Source organism: Podarcis vaucheri, assembly GCF_965113315.1.
Source record: "Podarcis vaucheri genome assembly, chromosome: 8".
NCBI lineage: Eukaryota > Metazoa > Chordata > Lepidosauria > Squamata > Lacertidae > Podarcis > Podarcis vaucheri.
The window spans coordinates 26,341,648-26,368,209 of record NC_138766.1 but is presented as its reverse complement, the minus strand read 5'-3'; the positions used below and the strand labels follow the sequence as shown (position 1 = coordinate 26,368,209).

General features: G+C 46.9%; 1 protein-coding gene across 2 annotated transcripts in view; it reads left to right on the top strand.

Moving 5' to 3' along the window:
- BCL2 (BCL2 apoptosis regulator) overlaps window positions 1-26,562 on the top strand; it is a gene marked incomplete at its 3' end in the record, with an annotated part of 209,876 nt that overhangs the window by 167,885 nt on the left and 15,429 nt on the right. For both annotated transcript variants that reach the window (XM_082234482.1, XM_082234481.1), the window contains 2 exons: window positions 16,712-16,845; window positions 20,467-20,633. In XM_082234482.1, the coding sequence (XP_082090608.1) occupies window positions 16,712-16,845; window positions 20,467-20,633 (301 nt within the window). The remainder of the gene's footprint in view (window positions 1-16,711; window positions 16,846-20,466; window positions 20,634-26,562) is intronic.

The following is a 26,562-nucleotide window of genomic DNA, read 5'->3' as shown; positions in this document are numbered from 1 at the left end:
TAAATGTGGTTTTACTGGAAAATGGGAGAGCAAGGTTACTCTCAACAAATCTGACTTGTTAAGATCCTAGGTCCTAGCAGTTAGCTAACGGCTTAACCCTTCACACGTTGTTATCTATCTGTTGATGTACAGGACTTCCCACAAGTATTCAGGCATGGGAAAGTCATACACATTCAATTTGGATGAAAGTTTAGCTGTGGCTCCACTTTCGGGGGGGGGGGGAATGGAGCCTTCCAAGTCTGACAACATACTGCAGTTTCAGTGCTTCATAAATATACTTGTTTATCAAATAGAAATGCTTCCTTGGAAGAATGTAGCTGGCTCTCATCCAAAAGATGCAACAAATAATCAACAGCTGTACTATTATCTTTCTTTCGGCATCATAAAATGTTAGATTTGTTAGAAAGGCTCTAAACATATGCTGCAGTTCAATTTCTCTGTATCTCCATCTGGAAGAATTGAGAGATATGGTCAAGACATTGCAACGTGCCCAGCTCCATGGAGCCAAATCCTGCCTGGGATTGTCCAGTCTCAGCTCTGCACATGGAAATGAATATCTTATATTGAAATACCCCTGCATATGTACTGATAACACATCAAGGAGATGTGAGCCCGCATCCTACCTATGGATCAGGCTGGCTTCATACAAGACTTAGGGGGAAAATTGTGCGTGCCTTGAAAGCTAACTTTAAAAGATCTGTGGATATACACAATGTGCAATTAGAGAATTCAGTGGGCAGGGGAGAACATAACCCAAATACGGTCTTGCAGTATCTGAAATATGGGAGAACACAGTGTGGGCTACACAACTGAACCAAACAAGATCCAGTTCAGAAATTCATACAGTGCTGCTGTTGCCCACTGAAAGTTGGATCCAGACCACCTAGTAGACCACCTGAAACCAATGGGTCTACTTGATTCTAAGCATGATTAACTCTGGATCCAATCCTGAAATCCCAGCTCAGTGTTCTACCTTGAATATTACCAACCAATCAGGAAGAAGTGTCATACTTGGATGCTAAGAGGGTTGTGTTTTTTTTTTGAGCTTTCTTGGTTAAAAACTGTGTGTAGGTACATCAGAGACCTAGCAACAAAAAACTCACTGGTGCAGTGCCTGGGAGCTGTGGGGGAAGCCCGTGAAAATCTTCCACAAGCCAATTTTTTTGCATAGCATCACCAGTGTCAACAGTTGGAGTGGAATATCAAGAGCTGGATCCTTTGCATGGCAGTCAGTGCACACAGCTAGCGGATCATGGACTGAGATCATGCATTGGTTGTCTGAAGACTTGATTATGGCAATGTGTTCCATGCGAGGCTACCCTTGAGCCTGCTCCAGAGGTTCCATATGTTATAAAACACCGCAGCTAGACTATTGATGGGGACAGACTATCACCAGCACATAACTCCAGTGCTTAAAAACTTGCACTTGTTGCCAATATGCTACCAGGCCAAGTTCTAGGTTATTGTATTTATTTGTAAGGCCCTTAACAACTTGGGTCCAGGGTACCTCAAGGGGTTGATTCCTTATATCCCTGGCTGATCACTGATGGATCAGAGGGAGACACTGTTAGTGGTCCTCCATGGATCGGATGCAGAGCTTGTGTGTTCAGCCTTGAAGGCCTCATTTTCTTGGAGCTACCTTCCCATTGAGATCACACAGTCCTTCTCTGTTGAACTTCTATCACCTGCTAAAGAGGTTTCTTTTTTTATTCTAGGGGGCATAATTTTAACTGATTTTATTTATTTATTAATTCCTTTGCATTGAGTTTTTTGCACACCTCTTGGAGATTATTGTAACTGAGTGAAACAGTCTCCCTTGGGAGGTTATGGTGTAGTAACAGTACACCACTACAGTGTGGTGTAGTGGTTAAGAGTGGTAGACTCGTAATCTGGGGAACCGGGTTCATGTCTCCGCTCCTCCACATGCAGCTGCTGGGTGACCTTGGGCTAGTCACACTTCTCTGAAGTCTCTCAGCCACACTCACCTCACAGAGTGTTTGTTGTGGGGGAGGGAGGGAAAGGAGAATGTTAGCCGCTTTGAGACTCCTTCGGGTAGTGATAAAGCAGGATATCAAATCCAAACTCCTCTTCTTCTTCCTCCCTTGGAGGTTTTTAAGCAGAGGTTGGATGGCCATTTGTCATGGATGCTTTAGCTGAGATTCCTGCATTACAGGGAATTGGACCAGATGTCCCATGGGGTCCCTTCCAGCTCTATGATTCCATGATCGGTATACAAATTGCCTAAATAAATATCATAAACCTGCATGTATAAGATTTTCCCGCGACTATTGCACCCCGAAGCAGTTGAGTAAGAAGGCCCTTAAATCAAGGCAACATTTTGTGAGCAGAATTTTTTGTGTGGAGTTTTGGCAAAAGTAACAGAAGTGGACAATACCTTGCTCCCCATTGTGCAAAATCCCATTGTTCTGCTCAAGTGCTTGGGATATTAAGTCATCCCGCAAGGTTAACCTTAGTGTGAAACTGAAAAGGGAAAGCAAACAGAAGCTGCAGCTTGCCATTAAATTCAAAGTGAACTATTAAACCGTCATCTTGGATCACCCCTGCTCACTGCAGTCAGATCAGCGCTGCTGCATTAACGTGCAAAAATCATCTGGTGCTTTTGTCCGAGAAACAATCCAGTTTTGCTTAGTGAACATGGGAACCAACTTTCCTATTGTAATGTTTTCAATAGAAGTTCAAATCACTCTGACAGGGTCTGGGGGGAGTGGGGGGAGGGCTGTCTGTGACCCACTTTTTCTGTGTCACAGAGGAGCTTGGTGGGTGGGGGGTGATATAGTTTTTGTTTACTCTAGAGTGTCTCTTCCCTAATTTTTCTTTCATGCATGTGAACTGTTTTGTTTAAATAATCCCCAGCTGTTATAGCCTCCAGAGTAGGATTAATAGGCTCAACAGCCACATCGGCCATTCAGCTGGTGCTGTTTTAAACACAGAGGCTGTATCTTGGTGGCCAAGGAATAAAACTTGGCTAGGAAGCCATCCATCCCAGCCCCAGTTGGAAATGAGTTTTCTTCCCTTTGCTATAAAGAGATTCCAGAGGACAAAACCAAACCCAAAGCCAACCAATTATTGAATGCTATCAACAGCTACTAATCACGAGAGCTGTATATGATCTCAGAAGCAGGCATGCCTGAAGACTATTGCTCTTGTGGGCTTCCCAAGAGGATCTGGTTGCCCATGGCGGAAAAACAGGAAGCCGGACAAGACCAGTAGATGTCGAAAGGAAGTAGATCTGATTTGATACCACACAACCTGGAAAATCAGAGAAGCTCTTCATCAGCTTCATGCCATCATGAAGAGTCAGAATCAACTAGCGAAGCAAGGGAGAGAAAGAGGGTCGATTCATACAGGCACCAGGAATGCAAACAAAGTCTTACTCTAGAGTAGTAGGGGAGCAAGGCCTTTGGCTTATGTAGACCTGTTACATGAAGGTCATGCTTTGCATCTATCCATCCATGCATGTGCGCAACTCACATCTATCATTCACTCATCTGCCCCTGCTAATGACAGGTTATGTGAAAGTCAAAAATTTTTAAGGCTGAGGGACATATTCCCTTGTGGACAACCTTCCGGTAGCTAATAAGGCCAAAGTAATGGAGGTGGTTCTTGCCTTTGTACAGTAGGTTACATTCCAGCCATGCAAACCTTTGGGAAATTTCTACAAAACGCCCCATACATCTCCCCATCAGATGTATGACATTATTAGAGTTCAAGGTCACATTTTAGTCAGGCCAAAGCTCTCAAGGGGGATGTCTCCTGGTACCAAACAGTAAGGCATAAAGGACTGGGGTCCCACACCCCGGGAATACACACAGCCTTGAATACCACATGACCTCTTGATGACGGGGAGAAATGTGCAAACCCAAGGCATTCTTCCATCCCCTGCTTCATGTAAAATCTGCAAACCAGGCTGGTGTGTGAACTGGCCTTAACTCCATGGTTGGGTGAAGATTCATATCCATGCTGCATTGGGTGTGCGTACAGAAGCAATTGGATGATGCATTCAGGTCAACTAATACTGACCATGATGCTCCCTGACTTCACTAAAGTAAATTCACTCACAGATGTTGAAGCCAATAGCCATATTGTCTCTTGGAAGGAAGGAAGTAACCAGAAACGACAGGCTCCATGCGGATACAAGTAAGTTCAGTGCCAACTGGTGACTAAAGCATATATTGGCACTATCTACACGACACTTAACTCCTATCATTTAGGAGTCCTCCTACTATGACAAAGGATGAGGCACTTTTCATTCCAAATCTCTTTCATATTTTTCTCCTCCAGCAGTTAACAGTGTTCTCCTGTCCAAAATAACAGACTGAATTTTACATGGGGATGAGCAACCAGCTGTGATAAACATACTATTAATTCTGCCCTTGCAGATATAAGCGCATTGAAGTGGATGACCAGTTTCCAAAGGTGAAAGCTGCTCCACTGATTGGCAAATGTGCAAATTTTAAGAAAATAAATCATACAGAGAAAGTCAAAGTAGAAGCAGGCCAAATATATATGTAAACCCTCATGAAATGGTAATATTTACAATTGTAGCCACCTGGTAGAAGAAAAAGAACACTGCTTTCAGATTCTAATCTGTATATTTAGCTGGGGTTTTTAAAAAAAGACCAAGTAGCCATCATATAATAGGAGAAGAATTATGACTTTAACAATTGTGTCTGTGCCTAGCTATCAGAAGAGGTAAACACTGTATACCAAAACAGCAGCACTTGGATTTTTTTACGGGAGAAGGAAACACGTTTTAGTTTGTTAGTATGTTATTCTGAAACAATAATGTAAATGGCGTTTCCATGCACTCTGGTTTCCGTCACAGTGTTCCGTTCCGCCAGAAGCAGTTAAGTCCTGCTGGCCACATGACCCAGAAAGCTGTCTGTGGACAAACACTGGCTCCCTCAGCCTGAAAGCAAGATGAGCACCGCACCCCCATAGTCGCCTTTGACTGGACTTAACTGTCCAGGGGTCCTTGACCTTTACCTCTGAAACAATGTTAGAAACTCAGATATATGTTAGGTGCCACATAGCTCCTTAAACCAGGGTTGTAGCTGCCCAAATGGAATGCCTGGTTGACATTTTGGGGACAGATGGCTCAAAAGTCTCTCTCTCCCCCCCCCCCCATATTGTGATTGTGCAGATAAAACATAACGGATAGAATTCTACAGGATGTGTTTCTAATGTGTGAAAACAGTCAAGATCCAAGGACCCCCAGGCACACATCTCCAGATGGTGGAGATGTCAGGCAACATCCTGGTGCACGGGCATCTTCATTTGGTTGCAAGTGGCCAATAGCCAGGTGCAAATTGACCAGATGGCCCTTTGCTATTAAGGCAGGGATAGGGGAGCAGATGTTGCTGGACTTCAGCTCCCAGCAGCCCCAGCCAGCATGGCCAGTGGCCAGTTGTAGTCCTGCAACATCTGCAGAGCCAGAGGTTCCCCATCTCTGCTGTAAGATCAGGGTGTTCAACCTATGAAACCAATTTGAAACAACTGGTAGCTGGTGGTGTTAAGATTAGGCAGACACCTTCATTATACTGTTCTAGATGTCTGGTAATACAGTCATACTTCATGTTACGTTCCACGGCGACCCGGAAGTACCGGAAAGGGTTACTTTTGGGTTTCGCCGCTTGCGCAGACACGCAAAATGACATCACGCACATGCACAGAAGTTGAGAATCGTAACCCGCGCGTGCGCAGACGTGCCGCTGCGGGTTGTACTCTTTTCATGTTGTGAATGGGCCTCCGGAACAGATCCCGTTTGCAACGAGATGTACCACTGTATTATTATTATTATTATTATTATTATTATTATTATTATTATTATTACTACAGACACGATTTGTCATATACAGTTTTTAAAAAACTGTTTGCATCTGAATATAAATAATAATTATATTACTGTTTTATGTACAGGGGTTAAGAGATTTTTTTTCCCAATTATGTAGCTTATAATATTTATTTAACAAATTAAGCAGCTTGTAATATTTATTAAACAGGCTTGTGTACAATAAATATCTTTGCTAGGCATCTCACTCTTGCAAGGCGAGGAAGCTGCTGCCTCCATCCAGATACAAGCCCACTGCCACCTCGTGTTGACACTATGAATGGCAGCAAATATGAAGGAAATGCTCTGCTAAGCTGTTCAGCGGGGTGTAACTGCTCCTGAACATTCCTCCACTGGTGCATGTGTCTACCCTGTGATTTGGCTGTATTGCTTCTAGAGCTGAAGTCACCATAACGACATGAGCCCCTCCGCCTTCCCCAACAGCTTGACTGAGATAATTTACTTGGAGAAAGACTGAAGCATCTAGTCATTGCCAAAGAGCAGGGGTAGGCAAACTAAGGCCGTGGGCCAGATGCGGCCCAATGGCCTTCTCAATCCGGCCCACAGACGGCTGGGAATCAGCAAGTAGAATGTGTCATTTTATTTAAAATGCACCTCTGGGTTATTTGTGGGGCCTGCCTGGTGTTTTTACATGAGTAGAATGTGTGCTTTTATTTAAAATGCATCTCTGGGTTATTTGTGGCGAATAGAAATTCATTCATTTTCCCCGGCCCACCACATGGTCTGAGGGACAGTGGATCAGCCCACAGCTGGAAAGGGTTGCTGACCCCTGCCAAAGAGCATGCTGTGTTTACCCCAGCTGGATAGCTCAGCTGGTTGGAGTGTGGTGCTAATAGCACCAAGGTTGCAGGTTCAGTCTCTATAAGGGACAGCAGCATTGCAAGGAGTTGGGACTAGATGATCCAAGGGGCCCTTTCAACTCTATTATTCTATGTGTGCATCCCCAGACAGCTACAACTTGTCAGAAGGGATGCCCCCCAATTCAGGATGCACATGTTTGGCAGCAATTGCACACCCAGGGAACTAAGAGAAGAACTCAAAGAGACATAGGGCTGCATGCAACAGTAGTCCTGCTCAGAGGAGACCCACTGGAATTAACACACCTAACTAACTTAGGTCCATTCATTCCAATGGGTCTTCTCTTCAGCATCACTTAGTTGGATGCAGCCCACAGACTTTCAGCTGTGTACCTAGTGGCGGCACAGGTACTGTGGACTTGAGGGGTATGCTTGTTCGTATTTGGCAAACTGCTCTGCTTCTGACATTAACCCCATGGCATATCAATTTCCTAACAAAGTTTAGTATATTTAACAAGAGAACCCAGTGGTCAGTTCTTAGAAAAATAGATGCTGGGGCTCCAATCTGCCTGGCTTCCAGCATGCATAGCTCAGTCGGTACAGCATGAGACAAACATCTCAGAGTTGTGAGTTTGATTCCTGCTTGACTCAATGATCCTTGTGGTCCCAACACAAAGGTTGGAAGCCCTCCTGGACCTAAGCCCTCGTGGACAGGTAGAATAATAATAATTATAATAATTTTTTATTTATATCCCACCCTCCCCAGCCAAAGCCGAGCTCAGAGCGGCTAACAAGTAAAAATAGCACAGCGTACACAAAATCACACAGTCAATTAATTAAAATACATTTTAAAATCAATTCAGAATCAAATTAATGGCAACCATTGGGCTAGAGTTCTATGAGGATTACAGAAGGAGAGAGGGGGTCAGACTGTGCCTTGGCCAAAGGCCTGGTGGAACAGCTCTGTCTTGCAGGCCCTGCAGAAAGATGTCAAGTCCCGCAGGGCCCTAGTCTCTTGTGACAGAGCATTCCACCAGATCGGGGCCACGGCTGAAAAAGCCCTGGCTCTGGTCAAGGCCAGCCTAACCTCCCTGTGGCCTGGGATCTCCAAGATGTTTTTATTTGAAGACTGTAAGGTCCTCCATGGGACATGCCAGGAGAGGCGGCCCTGTAGATACGAGGGTCCTAGGCTGTATAGGGCTTACCAGCACCTTAAACTAGATCCTATACTCCACCGGGAGCCAGTGCAGCTGGTATAGCATCAGGTGAATGTGATCCCGCAGCAAGGACCCCGTAAAGGAGTCTTGCCGTGGCATTCTGCACCCGCTGGAGTTTCTGGGTCAGTCTCAAGGGTAGCCCCACGTAGAGTGAGTTACAATAATCAAGCCTGGAGGTGACCGTCGCGTGGATCACAGTGGCTAGGTCAGCTAGAAGAAGCACATCACACCTGTCCATGATCACTTTTCTCATTATCTCTTTCTCATATATTCTTGGAGCTGACAGCAATGAAAAGAGAGGCTAAAGCTGGATGCAAATCTCATCCCTGCCAAAATCCAAAGCAGTTATTTTGGGCAATAGATTAGAGCGGGGTGTAATTTTCTTGCCTGTAAATCAGAAGCTGTTTAACCTAATAGCGAGTTAAGAATAGTATCCTTTAGGGGTTAAGTACTTCATTCTGGGAGATTAAACTTTATTGCAACATTTATCCTAACATAAAAATCTTGCCCTATTAGAATAATTGGTACATTGGTGCAAGTTAAGAATTCTGGAGCTTTGTAAAAAGAAAATTATTGAATAAGCTAGTTTTTATTATGGGTTAAAGGGACGATCTGTGCCTATGCAGACATGACTGGAGCTGTCTAAACCTGATGGCTTGCAGCCCAGTGTGTTAACTTACTCCACCGAAGTTTGAGATGATGTATTAGATCTGTGGTATTAGATCTGTGACAGTCTTTACACACATGCAAGACATTGAAAGTGATGAGTATGTATGTATGAACCAAACCGAGAGACTTCCTTACAAATAGAAAGAAAAGTGGACTGATCTCATAATTGCTATGAGCCACTTAAGACACTAGATGTCAGAATTGTATTTTGTTTGTCTATAGTCCAAGCCAGAACGAAAGCATACTGGATTAGGAAGTCTGTCTCTCTCTCTTTCCCCCTCACCCCTGCTTCTTCTACAAACTATAAGGCTGGGTTCATGTTTGCATTAGACTTATTAAATGCCATAGGGTTTGTTTCTTTTTTGTATCCATGAGGCACAACAACTGCTCTAGAATAAATGGGTGATATCCAATATTAGTCATAAAGTAGCATGAGAAAGTAACTTAAGTCCCATGACTTCAATGGGTCTACTCTGAATGCGGCTTAGTTGACTATCACCCAATTTATTTTGCATTCCTTGCACTGACCTTAGCTCAGAGCTGCATCATGTATGGACCATGTACTGACTACCTCATTCTAGCTGAAGCCTCTTTCACAGAAGCTCAAAATGCACAGAGTTAGCCAGTGTTTCAAAAAAATCTAAGGTCCATGTAAGATCGTTCTTAACCTGAAACTGTTCTTAACCTGAAGCACCACTTTAGCTAATGGGGCCTCCTGCTGCTGCCGTGCGGCCGGAGCACGATTTCTGTTCTCATCCTGAAGCAAAGCTCTTAACCTGAGGGTTAGCAGAGTCTGTAACCTGAAGCATCTGTAACCCGAGGTACCACTGCATAATGCCTGCACTGCACTAAATCATGTGAAGGGTGTGCTGTACTGTCTACCCCAGGCATCCCCAAACTCGGGCCTCCAATTGTTTTGGGACTACAACTCCCATCACCCCTAGCTAACGGGACCAGTGGTCAGGGATGATGGGAACTGTAGTCCCAAAACAGCTGGAGGGACGAGTTTGGAGATGCCTGGTCTACAGTAATGCACGCCTCCCTAAATTAGATTTGTGGCTGAGTTAGCACCAGCTTTCCCTCGTCCTTCTGAGCCCACATGCAGCTACAGTTTCTCAAACTTGGGTCCCCAACTGTTGTTGGGGGTGGGTGGGTTATTGGGTTGTTGTTTGTATTTTGATTATGTATTTTGGGATTTCATATTCTGATTATATCCTGTGAATTGCCCTGAGACCAGCGGGTATAGGGCTGTATATAAATTCAATTTAAAAAGTAATAAAATGAAAACTCCCATCATCCCTGACCAGTGTTCCTGCTAGCTAGGGATAATGGGAGCCGTAGTCCCTATTAATGTGTGAATAGCCAGTATTTAGAAAATAGGCTGAGAGTCAATGTGACATGTCTTTTCTGGCTAAATGTCCCTTGATATAGAATCACAGAGTTGTAGAGTTGGAAGGGACCACGAGGGTCATCTAGCCCAACCCCCAGCAATGCAGGAATCTTTTTTGCCCAACGTGGTGCTCGAACCCTGAGATTATGAGTCTCATGCTCAATTGAGCTATCCCGCAGGCTAGTGTATTTGACAACTGTTTGACATTAGCAAATGAATCCTGAGAAATGTGTTTATCCATCTTCGATTTCAGTTATCCTCTACCATTTTAGCTGGAAGATAACTACAATATTCTATTTAACTTACAGCTCTGCACTGGGACCATGGAGAAGTTGAGCATTTTATCCACTATTTTTCTGATACCCTATTACAGCAAGGTTTTTTTTGAGAGGGGGGAGTTTATCCAGCAGCCATTGCCAGGCTGTTTGACCAGTAAAGGTAAAAGGGACCCCTGACCATTAGGTCCAGTCGTGGCCGACTCTGGGGTTGCAGCGCTCATCTCACTTTATTGGGTGAGGGAGCCGGCGTACAGCTTCTGGGTCATGTGGCCAGCATGACTAAGCCACTTCTGGCGAACCAGAGCAGTGCACGGAAACGCCGTTTACCTTCCCGCCGAAGTGGTACCTATTTATCTACTTGCACTTTGACGTGCTTTTGAACTGCTAGGTTGGCAGGAGCAGGGAATGAGCAACAGGAGCTCACCCCGTCGCAGGGATTCAAATCACTGACCTTCTGATCAGCAAGTCCTAGGCTCTGTGGTTTAACCCACAGCGCCACCCACGTCTCTGTGTGACCAGTAGTCTAATTTTAAAAATATAAAGACTGTTTTAAAATGATAATATTCTAGTAAACTGCATTTCAGAAGCGGAACTGAAGGGTCTGGAAATAGTAAAACTGGTCTACTAACAGCTCAATCCTACACCATCAAAGGCAAGGGACCTTTTTCAGTCCAAGAGCAATAGATGTGACTCTTACCTTGGTACATTCCAGCTATGCCAAAGGGAGAAATTTCTGCACATGCATCTCTTCATCCTCCACCCAGGCAAGCAAAAGGCATTTATTTGCACAGTTCAAGGGCACATTCCAGCCAGGCATAAGCACACAAGATGGGTGCAGAGCAGGACCAGTGAGAAGCATGGCTCAGGAGGTGTAAAACCTCCTGGGCTGGACGTTTGGCCCCTGGGCCTGAAGTCCTCCACACCTGCTATATGTATTTACTCAGAAACTGGATGTATGGAGTTCAGTGGCGCTTTCTCTGCGGTTAAGTGGGCTTGGGGCTGTAGCCCTAGTGACAATTAGGAATGGTACTGTTATAAGTCGATGGGTGCAAGACACCCTAAAGTCCCTGAACCAATAGTGTTAGAATTAAAAAAGCCTTGCAGTATTTAAACTGGGAAATAGCCAGATTTGTGTGTATTTAAGATAGACCCATGTATCTAAAATAGCCCGTGTGTATTTAAGATAGATCCATGTGTATATTTGAGCTGTGTTCTAGAGGCTTCTAATCCTTTAATTAGCATGTGTTAAAAGTTAATTAAGCCAGGCAAACTTCCTAAGGTGTGTATTAGACAACGATAATCCTAGAGAATCAACGTGAGTTAAGTGTTAATTGAGTCAGGCTAAATTCCTTTGAGGTAATCATCCGTTAGCACAACACAGGATTAAAGAAACCGTTTGATATGCAAAAGAAGGGGGTTCTCCCTCCCTCCCTCTGCAGATAAAGAGAGCTAAGCTTAGAGACTAGTGGGTTAGGAAGTAGATTAAGCTGGGCATTAGGTGAGCAAGGAAGGTGCTCTGAACCCCTCCATCACAGGCTCAGGCTGAATATATGTGTAAATAAACCATATGTCACAAAGACACCACAGTCTCTGCTCTGCTTCAGCTGAGGGAGTCAGGGCTCTCTCTTTCCAGCTTCCAGCCCAGCCAAAACCACACATACACAGAATATAAAGGTAAAGAACCCCTGAATGGTTAAGTCCAGTCGAATTCAACTATGCGCTCATCTCGCTTTCAGGCTGAGGGAGCCGGCCTTTGTCCACAGACAGCTTTGGCCAGCATGACTAAACTGCTTCTGGCACAACAAAACACCATGACAGAAGCCAGAGCGCACAGAAATGTCATTTACCTTCCCGCCGCAGCGGTACCTATTTATCTACTTGTGCTGGCATGCTTTCGAACTGCTCAGTTGGCAGGAGCTGGGACAGAGCAACAGGAGCTCACCCCATCGCGGGGCTACAAACCGCCAACCTTCCCATCGGCAAGCCCAAGAGGCTCAGTGGTTTAGACTACAGTGCTACCCGTGTCCCTATGGTGCCGCGTATCTCTAGCATGCTTAAATTTGCCCTTTTACAAATGCAGTTGGGTCTTGGAGGTGACATGTATCAAGGGAACATAAAACCTTTCCTGAAGATCTGGACTTATGGCTTCTTGTGGAGATCCCCCAGAACAGCATGTGTGTACCTAGCAAACTGCAATGCTTGTGCAAATGGAGCCATTGTATCGTCAAATCCCACCCCAGGTCACTACGTTAAATCACTTTATGGGAAGCAATTCATCATCATCATCATCATCATAATTTATTTATACCCCACCCATCTGGCTGGGCTTCCCCAGCCACTCTGGGCAGCTTCCAACAAAATATTAAAATACAGTAATGCATCAAACATTAAAAGCTTCCCTAAACAGGGTTGGTGTCTTCTAAAAGTCTGGTAGTTGTTCTCTCTTTGACATCTGGTGGGAGGACGTTCCACAGGATTCATAAATCAACTCTTCGCTTTTTCGCCCTCAGCCCTCTCTCTCTCTCTGAGGGCCACGTTCCCTCCACAGGTGGGCTCCCTACTTGCACTGCCTTTCTTGCAAACCCCCTTTCTCCACAGGAGCCTCGCCCTTTCGCTGCACCTGCTCCCTTTCCTGGGGCTGATTTCCCCGCCGCCACCCGCGCGCGCCCTCGCCCCTCAGAGCACGCGGCGGCGCCATTCCGTCCTCCTGGGCCCGCCCCCTCCCGCGGGCTGCCCTCAGGTTCCGCAGGTCACTCCTCTGGGCTTCGAGAGCCGGTGAAACTCCGGGCGGCGCCAAGCGAAACCCGCCTCTCCCCTGAGGAAGAAGAAGAAGAAGAGCCGAGGGGCGGGACCCGGGCGAGTCCTACCTGCGCGCACTCTCCTTCCCCCTCCGCCGCCCTCCTTTCTTTCTTTCTCTCTCCCCCCTTCTCTCTCTCACACACAAAGGAAACAAGGAAATGCAGCCCTGCTGGTCTCCGGAGAGCCTCTCGGGAGGAAACAGAGAAGACTCTTTCTCCCACTTCGAGCCCGAATTCTCTTCCGACGTGCCTCCAGCAACGGCGCAAAGGTCCTGAGCGCCTGGGCTTGTGGGGAGGGGGGCCTTGCAGAGCGCAGAGGTGAGTGAGTCCCAGGGAAATGGGAGTTATACGCCAAACCAGTAAATATAGTGTGGCTTCAGAGCAGGGTGGGGGGTGGTCCCCCAAAACCTTTGCCAGTTCCCGCCCAGTTTGAGGTCCGGGGGTTTCATGCCAGCCTCCTCCCCGCTACTAAGGTTGCCACCTGTATTTCAGTGTGAAATGTTACGTCCTGCGTCGATAACAGTATTGTGTTTCAGAATCTCTCTCTCAATCTCTGCCAAGTTAGGGGTCCTCTCCAAACTCATGTTTTTTGAAAGAATGTGTAAAAGGTTTCAGCACAGGTGGAGCTTATATATATATATATATGAGATCGCTCTCAAAATTAGTTGAGGGGTTTGGGGGGGTCACGGGTAAAAATCCCCCATAAAAGATGACATTAAGGGAGGCAGGGTTTTTTGGGGGGGACAGTCTTCTGCTAGGGGGAGGGTTAGAACCTCGGTTAATTTATTGTTTTTATTGCTTTTCAATGATTTTGGGGGGCAACCCCCCCCCCCTTGGCTACACCCATGCCCATTCTGCTAGGCTGTGATAGATTGTAAAGGATTGCTTTGAAGTCACTTCAGCATCAGATTTGGGGGTGGAATCGCCCCCCACAACCGCCCCGCCCTGTCCTGTATTTTGCCACAGCAAAGGTAGCAGCCCTACGCATGTCAATAGACACCTGACACCTCACTCTGTCCACACAATGGGGATCCGTTTAAATATTGTGCCTCCTCTTGCTGCAACTGGGTAGAGTTTTTTTGGGGAGTTTTGGGTAGGCTTTTGGATTGCAGAGAATGAGGAGGAGAGAGCAGCTCCCTCCCCCCAAAAATCTGGATGCTTTTTTCCATTCTTGAAACTCAGCAAATCCAACTTTGCAAAGAAGTCTATTTGCAGACTGGATGGGGGGAGAAAAGAGTAGCCTGCAATCCGAACTGCCAGGTGCAGGGCAGGGCAGCATTCCTGGAGCTCTTGCGTAGAAGGAAGAAGGCAGCTTCTCCCATTGGGGGAAGGGCCATAGGTCAGTGCAGAAAAGGGTCCCAAGCTCAATACCCAGGAATTGATCTTGGAGCACCACTGCCGATCAGCTTCGATAGAATTGACTTAGTCTTAAACGGACCCCTGGTCTGATTCTGTATAATTAGCAGCTTCCTGTTTTCTACTCACAATTGCACATTTTTGAACCTGAGCCTTTGCTTAAAGCCGCAGCTCCATAACAGAGGCCCTTGGGTGAAATCTGTCCGTCTGAGGGGTATAAGGCAAAACAGTGATCTGGGACAACAGGAGTGGCTGGAAGAAGACTTCATTGGTTGGAATCCTGGCTCCTCCACCCAACTCCTTTCTATCCAACTACCCCAGGGGTCAGCAAACATTTTCAGCAGAGGGCTGGTCCACTGTCCCTCCGACCTTGTGGGGGGCATATATTTTGGGGTGGGGAATGAACAAATTCCTATGCCCCACAAATAACCCAGAGATGCATTTTAAATAAAAGGACACATTCTACTCATGTAAAAACACAGATTCCTGGACAGTCTGTGGGCCGGATTTAGAAGGTGATTGGGCCAGATCCGGCCCCCAGGCCTTAATTTGCCTACCCATGAACTACCCTGATACAGTGCACATGCTTTTTGCTACAAATGGAAAACCCCCAAACAAACAATTCCTTAGTTTCTGCAGCAGCAAGCACAGCAGGCTTTAACTCCCCATGTGATGATAATGATGATTTATTTATATCCCACCCTTCGGACTGGGTTGGCCCAGCCACTCTGGGTGGATTCCAGCATATATAAAAACATAGTAAAACATTAAGCCTTAAAAAGCTTCCCTGTACAGGGCTGCCTTCACACGTTTCCTAAATGTTATATAATTACTCCTCTCCTTAACATCTGATGGGAGGGCATTCCACAGGGTGGGTGCCAGTACCAAGAAGGCCCTCTGCCTGGTGGAGCCCATGAGAAAAGGGTTTTGACAACTGCAACATTGTTATGTATGTCTTGTATATGTAAACGAGTCATTCTACCTTGAAGACTGTAAACAGTAGCTTGTGTGACCTCAGGTACAGCCCTTTTCAACTGAATCGCTTCACCCATTAAACTGCAATTTAGCTGGTGGTCAAGTTATTGATGTGCATGTATGAACCAGTCTGTAGAAGATTTCAGCTGGCTGTGCTGAAGAAAGCAAACTGGTGGTGAGATGTACTTTCTGGGGGTGGGGTGGGGGTACAGAATTAAAGAAGCTGCATTTCTGGGAATTACCATATTTTTCCATGTATATGACATTCCTTTTTGCCAAAAAAAATTTATGCAAAAATAGGGTGTTGTCTTATACACGGATAGTGAATGCAGAGGGGGGACGTGCGATTAATGGCAGCAGCAAGCAGGCAGCAAGCAGGCAGCGGCGATTGGGCAGGTGGTTGGTGGCTGCGGCAAGGCCTTCTGGCGATTGGCTGTGGGCAATTGGGTGGGTGGGCTGTTGGTGGCGGCGAGCAGGCAGGCAATTGGCGGCTGCAGCAAGGTGTGCAATTGGCAGTAGTTGTGGCAAGCGATCGGCAGTGGCGGGCAGGCAGGTGAGTGACTGGCGGAAGTGACCTCCGCTACCCCCCAAAAAGCTAAACAACTTAATTCCTTAATTTTGTGTTTAAAAAAATAGGGCTTGTCTTATACATGGGGTCATCTCATACACAGAAAAATACGGTAATCATTGTTTTATCAATTTTATCGTTGTTTGTGATGGTTCCACATTTTAAATGAATGATTTTGGAACTGGGTACAGAGCTCTCTATTCATTTTGTTTCCATGTACAGTGGTACCTTGGGTTACAGACGCTTCAGGTTACAGACTCCGCTAACCCAGAAATAGTACCTCGGGTTAAGAACTTTGCTTCAGGATGAGAACAGAAATCGTGCTCTGGCGGCAGCAGGGGGCCCCATTAGCTAAAGTGGTGCTTCAGGTTAAGAACAGTTTTAGGTTAAGAACAGACCTCCGGAACGAATTAAGTTCTTAACCTGAGGTACCATTGTATGGGTTTTGCTGATGCTTAAAATAAAGCAGGATTTCCCCCTCCATTTGTTTTTAGTATTTCTCTCATTTCCCCCCCATTAGCGTTTTCCTAACTTTCACAGCTTCAGACTGTATGAGGGTGGTTGTTTTTTACCTTTGAGGGCTTGGTAGGTCCTCTGCTCATTTTGACACATATGGTACCAAAAGCTTTAAAAAGACTACAGTTGCAATTTGCTTACATAGAATTACCTGCCCCTCCCCACCAATATACCTCCTTTGTCTTCCTTACTGAGTAATAAATGCAATGTTGTTCTGCAAACGCTAGTCATTCAGCAAACTGAATCAATAGATGTTGTGTTTTTTATACCTGCAGACAACTTCAGCAAGGCAGAAGATGGCTTACTCTGAGAGACCTCATCACAATACAGATTACAGACAGAGGGAGAGCCCAAGGTCCAGCCGATATATTGAAGAAAGAAATAGGAAACCGTATCCTTCAAATGGAAGGTAAGTTTAAAGAATGAAAACGGGACACAGTCAGGAAGCAGGGAGCCAAATAATGCACAGTATGCCATATTTCTCCTACTCTTTGGGGTCCATCATGCCACTTTAAACATCCGTGGCTCTCTCCCAAAGCATCCTGGGAGTTGTAGTTTGTTAAGGGTAGTGCAGATGGAGCTGTCTTCATGGGTGATTTCCAAGCCAGAAAAGGCGTCACCGTGGGGACAGGGAGCAACAACTCATTCCAGTATCTTTCCATGCATGACATTATAATAGTTCTGTGTACTGGGAAAGGATGGCATGGTTATGAACAAAGGTGACTGAGGCTGTGGTCCTGTGCACACACATAAATTGGCACTCGCTTGTATTTTTTGCTTCCTTATAAAGGAGTGGCTGAGCCATTTGAGAACATTCCAATGCAACACAATACAAAGTCATGGCTATATTCTGCTGGCTTATTAACATTCGCGTGAGCATCCATTTAGATGTAAATAGTCTCCTTCCATGGGGGAGGGGAGGGACACTGAATTAAAAATATGTATGCCCTCCCTCTCTTTATAATCCACTGAGGCTGCATTATTCTAAAGCATTAGACTTTTTAATATATTTATATTTTATTTTAATACAGTGATACCTCGGGTTACATACACTTCAGGTTACAGACTCCGTTAACCCAGAAATAGTACCTTGGGTTAAGAACTTTGCTTCAGGATGAGAACAGAAATCATGCTCCGGCGGCATGGCAGCAGCAGGAGGCCCTATTAGCTAAAGTGGTGCTTCAGGTTAAGAACAGTTTCAGGTTAAGAACGGACCTCCAGAACGGATTTAAGTACTTAACCCGAGGTACCACTGTATATGGATGCGGGTGGCGCTATGGGTTAAACCACAGAGCCTAGGACTTGCCGATCAGAAGGTCGGCGGTTCAAATCCCCACGATGGGGTGAACTCCCGTTGCTCGGTCCCTGCTCCTGCCAACCTAGCAGTTCGAAAGCACGTCAAAGTGCAAGTAGATAAATAGGTACTGCTCCAGCAGGAAGGTAAATGGCGTTTCCATGCACTACTCTGGTTCGCCAGAAGCGGGTTAGTCATGCTGGCCACATGACCCGGAAGCTGTACGCCGGCTCCCTTGGCCAATAAAGCGAGATGAGCGCTGCAACCCCAGAGTCAGTCACGACTGGACCTAATGGTCAGGGGTCCCTTTACCTTTACCTTTACCACTGTATATATATATAGAGAGAGCGTGCGCGTGCAAGCGTTTAAATGAGGTAATTTCAAAGTCTTCCAGGAACTCTCTTTTCTCTGGAAATATAGCCAACCACCATGGTTGTTGGGACAGAGCTCACATTTGTGATCACCGTCACTCTCAGTTTCTGGAGCATCTTATTTTCTGGCATGTGACTTGTTTAAAAGAGGGAGGCAGCTGCATTCCTGGTGTCGATGGGATTGCTCTCTGTTTAGTAGAAAGATTTATAAATCACACAGCTTATGTTGTACAGCTGTTCAGTGCACAAGACAAAAAACCTAAAGGTCAAGGGGTGGGGAGGAAGGGTTACTGCCCTGCCAGACTTTAACATCTTGGCATCTATGCCTACAACCAATTGATTAATTTGTTCCTATAGATCATATTCATTAGAAGAGGAAAGCTAGCGGCAGAGTGGGTGACGCTTCTAATTGGTGGCAGTGTAGCTTGTATGCAGGACCACGGTAATTAATGTCTGCTGATTACAGTTGCATTGGTGTACTTGTAATTCTGCCAATGAGAACAGATGAATGCAAAAGATGCTAGGACTGGAAACTCTAATTGAGTGAATAAATGCTGGCTTAGGGTTGGAATAATAATTAAAATAAGAAATCCGAAGAACATTAAGCGAAAGCCAATAACAGCCTGGCAATGTTAAGGTTAGTAATTCAGTAAACTTTGAAAACAAGTTTGCAGGGCTGTAGTAACCTATATGACCAAGGGCAAAGATGATAGCTGTTATGGAAAGGAGCTAAAATGCTGTTAATTGTACCTTTTAAATAACAGGGAACTCTACCCCCCCCCCATGCACAGAGCCTTCTTAATATTCAGTGTTAAAACTGAAAACCAAAGTGAAGACATACAAAAAGGAAATAGCCTTTACATATTCATAACAAGGAGAGATTTTTTTTTCCTGCTGAAGATCTTCTTAAATCACCCAAATGCTCATAATCTAGGATGAAGAACAGCTTCCAGACAAGCAGGCCAGGTGGTTCAGCCCCCTCCAAGTCCCATATTATATTTTGACAGGTGGATGGGGCCACCTGCTTGTCAATCACCTGACATCAACATCATGTCAGTCGAAGCATTTTAAATCAAACCATGCAAGCAAAGGCATAGCTCTTTGCAAGGGCTGGGGATGAGCAGATTGTCTGCGCTTGCAAAGAAACAAGAATTTACAGGTACCACTTATCAGCAGTGTCTGCAAGTTCATCTTTCAGCAGGGAGCTGTCTTCAGCTGACCCACACCTGACATGTTTGCAGGGCATGGCTTGCAAAAAATGGCCTCAAAGGCCAAATAGGGTCTACCAGCCCTAATTAGGTGTGTTAGGGGTTGCCTAAAGGTAAAAGTAAAGGGACCCCTGACCATTAGGTCCAGTCGTGACCGACTCTGGGGTTGCGGTGCTCATCTCACTTTACTGGCCGAGGGAGCCGGTGTACAGCTTCCGGGTCATGTGGCCAACATGACTAAGTCGCTTCTGGCAAAGCAGAGCAGCGCATGGAAACACCATTTACTTTACCGCTGGAGCGGTACTTATTTATCTACTTGCACTTTGACGTGCTTTTGAACTGCTAGGTTGGCAGGAGCAGGGACCGAGCAACGGGAGCTCACCCCATTGCGGGGATTCGAACCGCCGACCTTCTGATCGGCAAGCCCTAGGCTCTGTGGTTTAACCCACAGCGCCACCCGCATCCCTTAGGGGTTGCCTACCAGTATTTAAAAGGGGACACAGGTGGTGGTGTGGTCTAAACCACTGAACCTCTTGGGCTTGCTGATCAGGAGGTCAGCAGTTCGATTCCACTCGATGGGGGCTCCAGTTGCTCTGTCCCAGCTTCTGCCAACCTAGCAATTCGAAAGCACGCCAGTGCAAGTAGATAAATAGGTACCACTGAGGTGGGAAGGTAAATGGCATTTCCGTGCGCTCTGGTTTCCATCATGGTGTTCTGTTGTGCCAGAAGCAGTTTAGTCATGCTGGCCGCCTGACCCGGAAAGCTGTCTGTAGACAAACGCCATCTCCTTCAGCCTGAAAGCGAGATGAGCGCTGCAACCCCATAGTCACTCCAGGGTTCATTTTACCTTTTCCACTATTTAAAACCATAAGAAGTGTTCGGGTGTGTCAAATCTCCACTGAAAGGGCATTCCATAGTGTGGTGCCAGCACTGAGATGCCCCTGCTCTTTGCTGCTGTCCTCTCGGTGTTGGACAGCAGAGGATTCCAGAGCATGGTTTCAAATGATAAAGGGAGTATTGGGTGGATGGGTGGGTGGGTGGGAATATATGGGAGGATCTATGAACTTGAAAAGTGGCGTAGAATTCTCTTTTAAGTAAAATAAGTTTTAAGAAGGCGATGCTTAAGGTATCAGTTCTTTATCCTTCTCCACCTGTAGGTCACTAGAAGGAACAACGGAAAATCCTAGATATCCCACAGCTTTTGCAGACCCTCACCAAAACAACCCAGGAACAGCTCAGGAATATGTTGATTCTTCACCACCATTGTTTTATCCTCGAAAAGAGACTTTTTCTGAGAAGTGCTCAAACCTGTGTTCAAGAAGAGGTATGCAAACATTTGTCTTACTCTACTCAATCGCATCCTTTGATCCACAAAGTTGTTTAAAGAGGAGTACAAGTGGGTCTTTTGTTGGGGGAGCAGAAAGAATAAGAGGTTTCAGCTTTCCCTGAACTCTTCCTCAGGCAGAACAAAGAACAGGAGGAGATCAAGTAATTTAAATTCACAGCTTGCAGCCAAATCCAATTTTATAACAAATGGGGGCACTTACTGGCCACACCTGGCTAGCAATCTCCTAGCATATCAAATAGTCATTGATAAAGGTTTAAAGAGCCACAGGTTTTCACATACATCTTCAGTGACCCCAGGGAGTCAAATGTTTCACTTTTTTCCATTATTTGGAGAATCCAGCATGACTGCATATTTCAGTGCCCTTTCTGAAAGGATGGTAATCATGATACTCGGCCGATTTCATTTCTTGGGATTAAATAACAGTATGTGTCCTCTTTCCCAAACTCCTAGCCAAAAGCTGTAAAGGCAATGGAGAATGATACCTTGGGCATCACAGTCTGTTTTTTAACAGTGTTGTGTGGTTGGCTCCATTGCTTGGAGACGGGTGCTCAGTCTGAAGCTGGGAAGCACACCTTTAAATGCTTACCTTGGATTAAGGTAAAGGTAAAGGCAGCCCTGACCATTAGGTCCAGTCCAGTCGTGGCCAACTCTGGGGTTGCAATGCTCATCTCGCTTTATTGGCTGAGGGAGCCGGTGTGCAGCTTCTGGGTCATGTGGCCAGCATGACTAAGCCGCTTCTGGCGAACCAGAGCAGCGCACGGAAATGCCGTTTACCTTCCCGCTGGAGCGGTACCTATTTATCTACTTGCACTTTGACGTGCTTTCAAACTGCTAGGTTGGCAGGAGCTAGGACCAAACAACGGGAGCTCACTCCGTTGTGGGGATTCGAACCGCCAACCTTCTGATCGGCAAGTCCTAGGCTCTGTGGTTTAACCCACAGTGCCACCCGCGTCCCGATTACCTTGGATTACGCATGGCCAAATTTACTCAACATTCAGTTTCCAGCAGTAGCCAGATTTCATCATTTTGTGACTTGTGTTTCCTTCTCAGCACATAACACAATTTATGAGGTTGTGTCGCGAGTTGTAAGCTTGAGAGAACCTTTAGGATACTGATTCTCCACCCCCGCACCTCAGCAAAATAAATTATCATGAGTCTCTTACAAAATTCACCTCATATGACTATTTTAAATATCTCACTAGAGTCATTTCAGCTTTGGATTTTGCCAGTTATATTTAGTTCATGCCTTAAATTCCAGCCTTCCACTCCCTTGGCCCTTTTTGAAGTTTCACCTCAGCCAAAGTGAAGTTCAGCTTCCGGCAGCAGCTGAATGTCGGCATTTTTGTGTGTGTGGCTACTCTTTCCTTGTCAGTTTGTTAATGCTATATGACATCAAGGCATCTCGAGGTATATAGCAAAGTGAAGTTTCCTGCAGCTCATTCTGAGCTTATTGCAGGAATTCGGGCATTATTTATTGCCCTCTCCCAAAATTCTCCCCTTTGACCTTCTCAGGGGAAGCAAGAGCTGCCCAGTCTTGGGCGTATTTATTTACAAGTGAGTTCCATTTGTTCAATGGAACTGCCAACTAAAAAGGCTTGTAGCCCTGGCTTCTACCCAGCATGCTCACTTGGCAGGAAGAAACTAAAGAGAATTACAAGCTGTTTTCTGTTCCCTGCCCCCACCCCAGCCCAATCAAGCTCTCCCTTGGGTCCTCCGAAGTTGTGGTCATCTTTTTTTAAAAGAACATATTTATCTTATTTGGTATTAGTTGCCTTGCGATCATCCAATACCAGGACCTGCCCAATAAATTTTGCTGCCTGAGGCAAGTGGCACCTACACCCCCAAGATCAATTGAGTTATTCTGGTACCTGATGCAAATAATAATAATAATAATAATAATCCCACAAACCCCTCTCCCCCACACCCCTTGCTAGCAGTAATAATGCAGCATGAATAAATAACTACAGTGGTACCCCGCAAGACGAATGCCTCGCAAGACGGAAAACCCGCAAGACGAAAGGGTTTTCTGTTTTGGAGGCACTTCGCAAGACGAATTTCCCTATGGGCTTGCTTCGCAAGACGAAAGCCCATAGGGAAATCTCCGGGGACCTGTTTTAAATTGCTGGCAGTCGGGAGCAAAGACTTTCGCCCACAGCCGGCCTTCAGAAGAGGTCCTGGACCTCTTCTGAAGGCCAGCGGGGGGCAAAAGTCTTTGCTCCCCTCGCCTGCCTTCCCGGGACAGCGGAGACTTCTCCGCTGCCCCGGGCGATCTTAAAATGCTGGCGGGCGGGAGCGAAGCGTTCGCTCCCGCCCGCCAGCATTTTAAAATCTCCCTGGGACAGCAGAGAAGCAGCCCCCTGCGACCCTCTCCCGGCTGGAGAGGTGACGTGCGCCTATGGCAGGAGCCTCCATAGGCGCGCGTCACCTCTCCAGCTGGGAGAGCGCGTGCGGGGCTAAAGCAGCCCCCTGCGACCCTCTCCCGGCTGGAGAGGTGACGTGCGCCTATGGCAGGAGCCTCCATAGGCACACATCACCTCTCCAGCTGGGAGAGCGCGCGCGGAGCTAAAGCAGCCCCCTGTGACCCTCTCCCGGCTGGAGAGGTAACGCGGGGCTATGGCAGGAGCCTCCATAGGCGTGCGTCACCTCTCCAGCTGGGAGAGCGCGTGCGGGGCTAAAGCAGCCCCCTGCGACCCTCTCCCGGCTGGAGAGGTGACGTGCGCCTATGGCAGGAGCCTCCATAGGCGCACATCACCTCTCCAGCTGGGAGAGCGCGCGCGGAGCTAAAGCAGCCCCCTGTGACCCTCTCCCGGCTGGAGAGGTAATGCGGGGCTATGGCAGGAGCCCGCCAGCATTTTAAAATCTCCCCGGGACAGCAGAGACTTCGCTCCCGCCCGCCAGCATTTTAAAATCGCCCCGGGACAGCAGGGGCTTTTAAAATGCTGGCGGTCGGCAGCAAAGCCCTCCTGTCCCCGGAGCTTGCGGGGCGGGAGGTGGGAAGAAGGGCTTTTCTTCCCACCACCAGCCTTCAGAACAGCCTTCTGAAGGCTGGGGGTGGGAAGAAAAGCCCTTGTTTTCCCCCCCCAGCCTTCAGAAGAGGTCAGGGGACAGACTGTCCCGGACCTGGTCTGAAGGCGGTTTCCCTAGGAACGCATTAATTGATTTTCAGTGCATTCCTATGGGGAACCGTGCTTCGCAAGACGAAAAACTCGCAAGAAGAAAAAACTTGCGGAACGAATTAATTTCGTCTTGCGAGGCACCACTGTACTTAAATGTATTGCCCTCGTGGCACCCAACATCAACTGCCTGGGGAAGATGCCGCACTCTATCCAATGACAGGGCCGGGCCTGTGCAAATATTAAGCTTTAAAGAAAGACCCATAAGGTTGTTTACTGCGGGGTAGAGGTAGATGGTAGCTTTTCCTCTTTCTTCCTCACTTCCTGGAGAGTGGACAGGGTGGGGTGAAGGTAAACGAGCTGGCTTCTTTTTCGCTGTCAAATATTAAGAATGCAGTGGATCGGATTTCTAGAAATTCCAAACAGCTGGGGAGGGCAACGCCTCTGAGTATTTAGGAATGAATGTCTAAATCCGACATACCTGGCCCTGAAGCAGAACAAAAAGCAGTTGAAGTGTGGATTTGGCAACCTCTTGCGATACAGTAGCTGCTTAGGGTGCTTCCAGGCAGAAGTGGTTTGTGGGACCAGTGCTCCTCTTGCATGACAGTTTTTTTGCAGCGTCCTCACAATGTTATTGGTATCTAAATACCAGCCTGCCCTTCCTTCCTCAATCCAGATTTTCCCTTTATGTGGAAAATCTGATAAAATACATTGTCTGCAATAGCAAACACCTGTCTCCTGGAAGCACCCTTAATGTCATTGGAGAGCAGCTGCAACCAGAGAGGAGTTATCTGATTTGTTAAGCATTATCACATTCTCATGACCATACAGAAATGTGATGTTTGTCGTAGGCTGCAGTACATGGGACTAACTTCTGAGCACACATGTATAGAATTGTGCTGTGAATCCGCATTATCCAGCTACCTAATAAATAGCTCTCCCTGTGGATGTAATCACATATCAAATGGGTAAGAAGACTTCTTTGTGGTTAATATGAATTCATCTGCCATAGTAAAATGCTTAGTAGTTTTTTCCATTACTGGTAGGCCTAGAGCTTGTTAGAGGTGGATCTTGTTATTTTTCAGTACCATTTTTAGCTATTTCAGTCTACAGGTAGGTGTGTGTGTTTTAAATGGTGCATTGCTTTCCATGTTTGAACAACTAGATCTACCAAGAGAGATTAATAGTTTTGTAAAGTCAAGCATATGTCGATTATGTTTACTCGGAGAACCTCTTTTTGATAGAATGAGCACAAACTTGAGTGTGCTTTATAGGTGGAAGGCAAGAATAAATGGAACTCTTTCAACAGTTTGACAGAAACGGGGCGGGGGGGGGGATTGCCTTAAGGGAATATTGTGATCTTGAAAGAGATTTCAGAGTAAAAGTTGGTCTAGAAAAGAATTGCAGAGAGCTAAACTCTAAAATAGGATGGCATTTTGCAAAATGACCAGATTGTTACCATTAGCCAAATAAATGTATAGCCGGTTCTGCAGGCATTATCAGATTCTGAGGCTACGGTTCTGTGTCTGCTTACCTGAGAGTAAGTGTCATTGCATTCAATGGAACTTAAGTTTGAATAAATGTGTATAGAATAATTCTGTTGTGTGAATGCCCCAGCTGAAATGACTTGGGGGAAGACCTTCTTGCAGGTTCAATCTCCGACGTCTCCAGTAGTTGTTGTTGTTTTGTTAATAATAATAATACAAAAAAATGCTCCTCCATTGGACAGTTCCAGATTATTCACTCACTCACACACACACACAAGTGCCAGCTTCCTTGCCAGTCTTTCTTCACAAAGCAAGTACAGTGGTACCCCGCAAGACGAATGCCTTGCAAGACGGAAAACCCGCAAGACGAAAGGGTTTTCTGTTTTGGAGGCGCTTCGCAAGACGAATTTCCCTATGGGCTTGCATCGCAAGACGAAAGCCCATAGGGAAATGCTGGCGGTCAGGAGCAAAGACTTTCGCCCACAGCCGGCCTTCAGAAGAGGACCTCTTCTGAAGGCCGGCGGGGGGCAAAAGTCTTTGCTCCCCCCCGCCTGCCTCCCCCCCGCCTGCCCCGGGCGATCTTAAAATGCTGGCGGGCGGGAGCGAAGCGTTCGCTGCCGACCCCCAGCATTTTAAAATCTCCCCGTGTCCTGGGAAGATTTTAAAATGCTGGGGGTCGGGAGCGCTTCGCTCCCCACCCCCAGCATTTTAAAAAGCTCTTCCGAAGTGGGGAGGGGGGTCGGGAACACCTGGCCCCGCCGCCCCACTTCGGAAAGCTGTTCCGAAGTGGGGCAGGGGGGGGCGGGGACACCTGGCCCCGCCGCCCCACTTCGGAAAGCTCTTCCGAAGTGGGGAGGGGGGTCGGGAACACCTGGCCCCGCCGCCCCACTTCGGAAAGCTCTTCCGAAGTGGGGAGGGGGGTCAGGAACACCTGGCCCCGCCGCCCCACTTCGGAAAGCTGTTCCGAAGTGGGGCGGGGGGGCGGGGACACCTGGCCCCGCCGCCCCACTTCGGAAAGCTGTTCCGAAGTGGGGCGGGGGGGCGGGGACACCTGGCCCCGCCGCCCCACTTCGGAAAGCTGTTCCGAAGTGGGGAGGGGGGTCGGGAACACCTGGCCCCGCCGCCCCACTTCGGAAAGCTGTTCCGAAGTGGGGAGGGGGGGCGGGGACACCTGGCCCCGCCGCCCCACTTCGGAAAGCTCTTCCGAAGTGGGGAGGGGGGTCGGGAACACCTGACCCCGCCGCCCCACTTCGGAAAGCTCTTCCGAAGTGGGGAGGGGGGTCGGGAACACCTGGCCCCGCCGCC